Source organism: Phaseolus vulgaris, chromosome 7, assembly GCF_051622355.1.
Source record: "Phaseolus vulgaris cultivar YP4 chromosome 7, ASM5162235v1, whole genome shotgun sequence".
Classification (NCBI taxonomy): Eukaryota; Viridiplantae; Streptophyta; class Magnoliopsida; order Fabales; family Fabaceae; genus Phaseolus; species Phaseolus vulgaris.
Genome location: NC_143504.1, coordinates 57,538,120 through 57,547,587, shown reverse-complemented (window position 1 = coordinate 57,547,587; position 9,468 = coordinate 57,538,120). Strand labels below are relative to the sequence as shown.

At 28.4% G+C, this 9,468-nt stretch overlaps 1 protein-coding gene across 1 annotated transcript; it reads right to left on the bottom strand.

Annotated features, from left to right (window-relative positions):
* Positions 1-229: 229 nt before the first annotated feature.
* LOC137830617 (3,9-dihydroxypterocarpan 6A-monooxygenase) lies at positions 230-3,951 on the bottom strand. Its single transcript, XM_068638064.2, has 3 exons — positions 3,049-3,951; positions 1,670-2,114; positions 230-964 (listed from the first exon to the last, which is right to left on the bottom strand). Exons 1-3 carry the CDS (start codon positions 3,561-3,563, stop codon positions 353-355), a joined length of 1,572 nt encoding a protein of 523 aa, XP_068494165.1. The 5' UTR covers positions 3,564-3,951; the 3' UTR covers positions 230-352.
* Between the last annotated feature and the right edge of the window lie 5,517 nt (positions 3,952-9,468).

Here is a 9,468-nt window from a genome sequence, read left to right as displayed (position 1 = left end):
TGCTTGATTTGGAATATTTGAATTGCGTATACGATAGTTCGAACTTGGATATTTCTGAAAATGACACTACAGAAAAGTTAACAAAGGGAAATGTATTTATTTTAGTCACTCAAATAGATAAACAAAGCCAATTTTTTTTTTTTTAAATTTAAAAGATCAGAACCAGAATATCATAATGTTGATAACTCTCCAACATGTTACATCTAGAAAAAAAATAATCAAGTTCATATTTTATAACTGTATAAATATTATTTATTACTCCAAATAAACCAGTTTACATTTCTTTGATAAAATTGTGGGCACCTTTAAGTGAAGGTTGCTCTTATTATTGGACATACCCCATAAACATAAACTAGAACGAAAGTGACAGTCGAGGCACAGGGACACAGACCAAAGGGTGTGCCCTTGGAAGTGTCATGGATGGTTTCTCTTCCATGCTAACACTTCCTTCAACCTTCCACTCAAAACACTGAACCATAGCAGCAAGGTTAGAGGGCACAACCTGAAGTGCCAGTGAGGCACCAGGGCACGCCCTTCTCCCAGTCCCAAATGGCATCAGTTGGAAGTTCTGTCCTCTCACATCAAACTGCTTCTCCTCCCCCATGAACCTCTCTGGCCTGAACTCAAGAGGCTTTTCCCACACCTTAGGGTCCCTTCCCATGGACCACAGGTTCACAAGCAACCATGTCTTTTCTCGAATGTCAAAGCCACAAACGTTTATGTTCTCTGATGACTCTCTTCCTATCATGGGCGATGTCGGGTGAAGCCTTAGGGTTTCTTTCACTATGGCTCGCATGTAGGGAAGGTTAACAACATCTGACTCTTCAATCAGTCTACTGCTATTTCCTGTCACCGAATCTATCTCTTCTCTCGCTTTCTCCATCACGTTAGGGTTTCTCAATAACTCCGCCAGCGCCCACTCCATTGTTATAGACGATGTATCTGTTCCTGCCATGAATATGTCCTGCATGCAAGTTATTCAAGAATAGATCTAATATTAAAAAACCTATTATACACAACATAACATTTTTAATACATTAAATAATTAAATATTCTGTAATAATGAAAATAACAAAACCATGATAATAAAATACTCTACCTTTTGAGATCCATCTTGACTTTATAAAATGTGTTTGAAATTAGATTAATAATCCATGCAAGCTGTGTTACTTTTTAATTAAAGGATGCGTAAGGAACAATGTCATGGTGGATTATTTAGAGACTTTAATTATTTAAATCTTTTTATTTATTTTTGGTTTTTGAATAATTATTTGTTGACCCATATTTATTTATTCACTATTTATCTATATACAGAGGGAGGGAGAAAGGAACACAGTTTTATAATGCATTTGCTAATTATACATGTTGGTCCACCATGAGGAAAGTTGCTTATAATCTGATGCAATCAATCAATCAAAACGTTTCGTGCACGTTTATCATTTTCCTTTCAAGAAAAGGGAAAAAGTCATGCAATTAGTCAAAGAAACCATCATTTACCATTTTTCAAACTTTTTCCATCTTCATGTGTTTATGTTTAAGTAAAAGATTATATATTTTTTTAGTTTTAGCATTCTGTTTTGAATAGATTAGGAATAATCCTGAAACTAAAAGTTTCGAGAGATGATATTGAGCAGCATGCATATGTTTGAAGTTAAAAAAAGTTACTTACCAAGATAAAAGCCTTTACATTTTCTCTGGTTAACTTCATCTCCCTGCTCTCATCTTCATGAATGTCCCACAGAATATGAAGCAAATCTCTAACCTTCTCTTCTTCCTCTCCTCTCTCCTTTCTCCTCTGCCTCTCCTCCACATGCTCCCTTATCACCCTCTCCATCATCCCATCAAACCTCTCATGAATCTTCCCAACCCTCTTCTTCATTCTCTGCAAGTCCAAGCCCTTGCACAACCAAACAAAATCTCCCACATTAAACTCCCCCGCCACCTCAGCGGTGTCCTTCACCATTTTTCTCACCTCCTCCACCTCGCCCTCGCTCTCGCACCACCTTCGTCCCAACACCATCCTCGATATAATACTGTTCATCAGAGTCAACAACTCCCCGCCTAAATCCACTGCTTCACGCGCCTCCCCCTTCCTCCGCAACATCCGCAGGAACCTTGTTGGATAAAAAATGAACGGTTGTTCCAGTGGAACAAGTTTAAATTTAAAATAAATCATTTTTAATTACTCATTCAAAAGTAAATGAAATAAAAAAAACTCCTTTTTTATGTGTTTACTTTCTTATTTCAAAAAAATTGACTTTTTGTTTTTTTTATGAGCAAAAAATAAATAAAATAAAATAAGACAGTTTAAGGTGTTTCAACTCTTATACAAAACACTCCAAACAAGTTTCCTAACATCCTATTAAGAGACTCCAACCAATAATACACTACAAACCAACAATAAAAAATCAGTTCAAGATATAAGAACCCAACAAATACAATTAGATCAACCTAATAAAAGATCACACTTTCAAATTAGGACATGCATCCCACAACTAAAGAGAATCTTTGCCACCAAGAGAATTGACTTTTGTTTTGTAGGATTTCTTTTTAATTAATATACAATTAATTAAAATATATAATTAACTCAATAAAAGGTAATATACAATTCATTCAAATAAATGTGGTTGGATTGTATACATGTTTAGTTACCCATCTCTCTAAATTGTGATATAGATGAACACATTATTAACTTAAATCAAACTATGTTATTACATAGAAAATAAGCAAAATGGGTAAATAAAAATTAAATTTTGTCGCGTGCTTATAGGAAGTCCATTTTAGTCAACATACAAAGTTTTTACAGTATTTAAATTAAAATAAGGAAATTTAAATATATTTATATTCTACCTAAAATAAAGGATTTTATTTTTATTTTTTATTCTATTAAAATCCTTTTTTATTTTTACTTGTTTAATTCACGTAAGCTATGATATTTGAGTTTTTTTTTATAAAAATAAAATTACTATTTTGCTTTCAAATATTTAGTTTAAATTGATAAGTAATAATAGATATATAGGAATAAGGTGATAGAGTAAAGTTATAGACCTTCGAGTCTCTTGTTCCCTGACGTGGCGGAAGTGGTCCAGGGTGCGGGAACCGAGAAGCTCCGACATGCAAATCTTCTTCATGAACTTCCAGAACCTTCCGTAGCGTGCGAAGAGGAATCCTTTCGACTCGTACGACAGCTGGTGAACTGCCGCACTTACGAACCGGTTCGAGAAGCTTCTCTCGTGTGCTTTCAAGAACTCTTTCGCCATTTCCGGGCACGAAACCACCACGCACGAAACGGACCCCAGGAAGATCTGCATGATGGGGCCGTGGCGTGCGGCCAGCGCGTGGAATGACTGGTGAGGGAGGGCGGAGATCAGGTGGAGGTGGCCGATGACGGGGAGAGAGGGTGGCCCTGGTGGACGGCGGGGATGGCGGCGCGTGGACCAGAGTATGGCGCGAACCACGATGGTGAAGAGTAGCCAGATGAGGAAGAGTTTGACATAGGTTTGAGCTTCTATTTCCGCCATGAGTGCGTGCAAGTTTTGCAACAACGTTGGAAAATGTTTCATGTCTTGTAGAGTAATGGAAGAAAAAGACGAGGTAACAAACACAGACAAAATATTATAAAAAAAAATATGGAAGTTTGTTGATGGAAACAAAAATGATATGCGTGAGTAAATTTTACTCCATCATCTCTTTTGGTTACTTGAGTTTAAAATTTAAGGAGATAACTAAGTCTTCTCATTTAAGTTAACTTGTTCATGAAAAATAAAAAAAATTATTTAATTTGGTTATGTGGACTTAATTATCTATTTAGTGTGTGTGAATTTGAAGGAGTGAATGTGTAAGGATGTGAGAAGAAAGTGTGAAGAAAGTGAGGTTGTTTAGATTGGAGGTATGTTAGAGTAGGTGTGTGAAGAAAGTTTATGAAAGTTTGTGAGTAATATGATGGATGTGAGGAAGTTTTAATTTTTTTTTTAAATTGTTAAATGTTATTTTACAAATTTATTCTTGTCTGTTAAAATTTTTTAATAATGAAATGAGTTATTTTTGTTTAAAAATAAACAACTTTAAAAAAAACATGTATTCAACAAATTAAATAAAAACAAAACTTCAAATAATTTCTTAAAATATTAAACATGCATTATAAAATTAGAAAATAAATCAGATATTATATAAATAAAAGATAATTTTTTTATTATTAAAAAACCTATAATAATGAAAAATAAATAAAAAATACTAAAAAATATAACGTAATTAACAATAGAAAATAATTTCATAAAAAACTATTATAAAATAAATTACTAACTCATAAACATAATAATTGTAAAAAATATATATTAATATAAACGCAACAACAAATTAAATAAAAAGAGAACTTCAAATAATTTCTTAAAATATTAAATACATACTATAAAATTAGATAATAAATCACATCTTATATAAATAAATAAAAAATACTATTTTTTAATATTAAAAATCTTTGCAAATGAATGAGGGTAAATTTGGAAATAACACATGTTGATGTGGCTTTTCCTCTACATCTCTTCATTTTGAGAGGATATTTACTATTCAGGTATATTCTCTCATTCTCTTCTATGCAAAACCATGATATCATCTCATTTCTTTCATTGTTAACAGTACATCCATAGAAGCAAACAAAGTCTTAGTCTATATGTATTAAAGGTTAAAAATCAATTTTATCTTTCATAAAATTTAATGTCATCCCAAATTCTTTTAAAAAATTAAACTTCTTCTCAATTTTAAAAATATATATAATATAATATCATTAAAAAAAACAGTATATATAATTTATTGTGATGTGAAAAAATTATCGAAATAAATTTATTTTAAAGAAGACAATCTAATAGAAAGAATTACGTTAAATAATTTTAAAAATAATTGAAACCATAATAAATATTTTAAATTATCCATTGGTATAATAAACTTCCATATAATTTTTTCTTAGAATTTTTTATTAATAGGTATAGTCTACCTAGGTGAGATGTCAAGTAGCATAACGATGCTTGATATAAAAGTTTTTTATATAAAAAAAATATTTTTAAATTATGGGGATAGAACGGAGACTAAAAAAATAATCAAGCTTAAAATTCTTAAGACATCCTTTTATGTTTTTTTTTTCAATATTTAATCATTTATTGACACGACTTAAAAAATATGTCATGAAGTCTTGTTTTATACCATCACTTTAGTGGAGATTAAAAAAACTTTTGAAAATCAAAGTAGTTGTTTAGAGCACGTTTTACCTATACCTGCAATTTTTCAAATATGTCCATTTGTGTAAATTTTAAATACAATTGCACCATTTTCGTAAATTTCTAACACCTATTCTTACCCAAATTTTAATTGGGCCGGTTGTGAAGGCCCATTCCCCTCCACTTTACCCATTTAGGTTCGTATCTCGTTCAGGGAATTATAGACTCGAATAAGTTCTGAAACCATTATTTATTCTCCTATATCACTTCATTGATATTTATCTCTTCATTGACATTTAGTATGATATATAATGAAATATAGAGATAAAAACAGTATAAAATGGTAATGGATATACTAAACCAAAGCAAAGAGGAAAAAGAACAATGAAAGTGAAGAAAGAAAGTAACATTGTTGATTGAGAGTATGAAAGTTAAAACCCAATCCTTCTGTGTTGCATGGTTATTCTTAGTCTTAATTAATTTGAGCATTTAGCATGACACAAAGGGAATGGCATGAGTCTTGGTTTTGGGATACAAATCATGGGTTGAGATCTTGAAAGAATAAATGAGGTTCTTCTTTCATGTCAACACAACCACAATTCTCTTCTTTCCATTCAAAGCACTCAATCATAGCAGCAAGGGTGGTGTGAGCAACCTTCACTATGGCTTGGAGATAAGGAAGATTGTCTATATCTAATTCCATCACCATTCTGTCTTTGCCAATGATACACTCAATCTCCATTACTGTTGGATGGTTAATTAGTTCTCTCAGTCATCTAGAAGTTTTTTTTTATTAGCAATAAAGTAATATGTATAAGAGAATCATTTCAGGAGTGATCAAATCCATTTACATATACAAAGATAATCTGGTAAAAACCATCATAACCTAATTTCAAAATGTCTTCCAGATAGATGTTCAAAAACTATCTTTGTAAAAAAAAAACACCAGAGGAATTAAAGAGAATAAAAACAAAGTAAATGATCAATACACAAGTTAGAAAAAAAAAAAACAGAAGAATATTTAATAGATATCAAAGACCAAACCTTTAATTGAACCAAATTGAAAATCTCAAAATAATCCAGAACTTCGTATTTAAAAATAATTGACTCCAAATCTCACTAACCATCAATCCAAATATTTATCCCTAATAAAATCCACTCTGAAGTATTACGCAACCTGAAAAATGAGAGTTTAAAAAAAACTGCAGTTGTGTCTGTTCCACCTATATGAAAATATCGTGAGAATTTATAAAGAGAAAATGTTATTCCCTCAAAATCTCTTAGCATAATTCTATGAAATTTATTGGTCGTAAAAAAGTGAAGTGACAAAGAAAACTAAAATTTAATAATTCTATTTGTGACTAAGATGCACAGATACGGGTAAAAGAAAAACATATATGCAGCTTGTTTTAAGAGTTTTGAATATTATTATGACGACTCTGAACAAAACTTTATGTTTTAATAAATTTCACTTTTGTTGAATTAAGTTATTAAAATGATAAGTTATATTAGCTTACTAATGTATTATCGATGTAATAATACTTTTTAAAAATTTATATCTATCTATATATATGTTACTCTTTTTATTACTATATTATAAGGGTCCAATATTTCTGATTATTCTCCTTTCTATTACATTTCCATCTTATTTCACATTTTGGTCTTTCAAAACGTCATTCCTTGTTAATATTAATCTATTATTATTTTCCTTTAATTATTCAATGTAAATCTTCGTCGTTTCCTTTTTGTTTGATAAATTAAAGTTGTACTGATAAAATGAATCGCAAAAGTGTTTGAATTGAGGAGAGGATGTGTGAGGATTTGAGAGAGTGAATGTATGAGGATTTGAAAAAAGTGTGAAGAAAGTGAAGATGTGAGAATAAATCACATCTTATATATAAATAAATAAAAATACTATTTTTTAATATTAAAAACCAATACAGATGAATGAGGGTAAATTCGAAAATAACACATGCGAATGTGACTTTCCCTTTATATCTCTTCAGGGGAAAAAATATTTACTGTTCATAAGTATATTCTTTCCTCATGTTCCCTGCAAAACTCTGGATTCAAACTACTGATATCCTCTCACTTCTTTTCTTGTGAAGAGTGCATTCATAGAAGCAAACAAAGTCTTAAAGTCTTATAGACTTAAAATAATCATCTTAGTTATTTTTAGAATTAAAAATACTGAATTAAATGTTAGTAAATATCAATATTTTATTTAAAATATTAAATTATTATATTAAACGATTAGTTTTTTTAAAAAAATATTTACATTACTTATAAAATATTATTTTCAAATATTTTACCAATATTATCATAAAAACAAGTTTTCTATATTCTTAAATATTATATAATTAATTAATTATATGTGCATAATTAATTATATATAATTAACTGTATAATATAATCATAATATATAATCGATATATATATATATATATATATATATATAAATAATTGATTCTATGTTACGTGTCACATATAGAAACGAATTTATATATATAAATCCATTGTATATATTTTTTTAAGGGGATATAGAAACAATTTTGTATATAATTATATATAATGATTCTACTCAACTTCTATTAAGATAAAAATTTAACATATATATAAAAATAATTTTGAATAAGTTAAAAAAATATACGTAAAAAAAATATGAATTATTAATCAATCTCTTTTCCATGATTTTTATTTTCTTCACGTTAAGGTTATATTGGATGCGTTATTCTCTACTCTATATTGCTTTTATTTCGCATTAAATACTTTCTGCCGTACAGGATTAACATCTTAGTGATTTGAAGTTCTTGTTCCTTTCCATTTTCATTGTTAAGTTTTTTTCTAATTGTCAAAGTCATTGCACGCAATTGAAATCATCATACACAAATAAGTTTAGAAAATATTTAATTTACCCAAGATTAAATAATTGGGCAATGTTTTCTTAATGATTAACCACTTTTGCATACTTTATTTATATTATCTTTTTCTTTCTCCATCAATTTGAAAAGTCAACTTTCACTTCCACTCACTGTATGAACTTGAAATAAAATGGCTTTTCTTTCTTAGGTAAGGAAGAAATTTAGGTTACAGCATGGTGTTTTGGAGGATAACTTGTAACTATAATATCATTCTTAAAATCAAATAATATTTTAATATATAGATAAAATATATTTGTATTTATTAAAATAAATTTTAAATTTATATTTTTAATATAAATATACGAATAATAATATTTTATTTATTTTAAATATTAGTCTAAATATAATTTATCTTTTATTCAGATTATTGATATATCTCAGTATTATATAGGATTCAAATTCTCTATTTTTTATGAAAAAATCATGTAATTTAACCATTAATAATAAAATTAAATTTTAAATTTATTAATTTTATAAAAAAATAAATTGTATGGATGAGATATTTATGGAGTTTTACTTAAATTTCTATTATATTTTAAAAGAATTAAAGTAATTTTCTATCAAATATTTTTCAATTCAAAGTTCAATTTGACTCATTCTTTTCAAATAATAAAAATATTAAATGTAGTTCCCATTGTCTTTCAATCAGTTCATTTCAAATTTAATGTTAACTTCTTTTTTTAGTTTTAAAAAGTAATTATAAAAGGACAAAATAACCAAAATAAAGTATTGGTAGAAGGATAAAATAGGAACAAATTTGTGTATATCAAAAACATTTATAATGGGAGAATTCCCTTTATATATAGGTTTAGATTACCATAAATATAGACATTTATATATAGGTGTAGATACTGGAAATATAAGCATTTATATATAGGTGTAGATTACCGGAAATATAGGTGTTGTTGTTTTCTTCATTTTTCTTTTCTACTTAACTTCTATTATGATAGAAATTTAACATATATATAAAAGTAATTTTGGATGAGTAAAAAATGAAAAGAAAAATTAATATGTAAAAGAAAAATGATGAATTGATTAATCAATCTCTTTTTTTCTGGTTTAAGTTTCTCTTCTTCTTCAAGCTTTTTGTTTTCTTCCATTAATATGAAGTTCACGTTAAGGTTAAGATTCAGATACAAAAGAATAATTAATTTACCAAAAAATATAGTTGTTCGAAATCGAGTGGAGAGAATGATTGAAAATTAAGGTTATTTTATTTTATTTTATATGTGAGATTTTATGTGGGAACCGAACACTACAAGAAAATTATGAAATAGAAACCAATTTCTAACCAAAATAATTAGTTGCAATAGTAACTAAATTAGAGACCATTTTAG

Coding starts and splice junctions, on each gene's coding strand:
- LOC137830617 (XM_068638064.2), bottom strand. CDS start 3,563: ATGAAACATTTTCCAACGTTGTTGCAAAACTTGCACGCACTCATGGCG. Junction 2,115..3,048: donor AGGGAACAAGAGACTCGAAG/GTCTATAACTTT, acceptor TTATCCAACAAG/GTTCCTGCGGATGTTGCGGA. Junction 965..1,669: donor ATGTAAAGGCTTTTATCTTG/GTAAGTAACTTT, acceptor ACTTGCATGCAG/GACATATTCATGGCAGGAAC.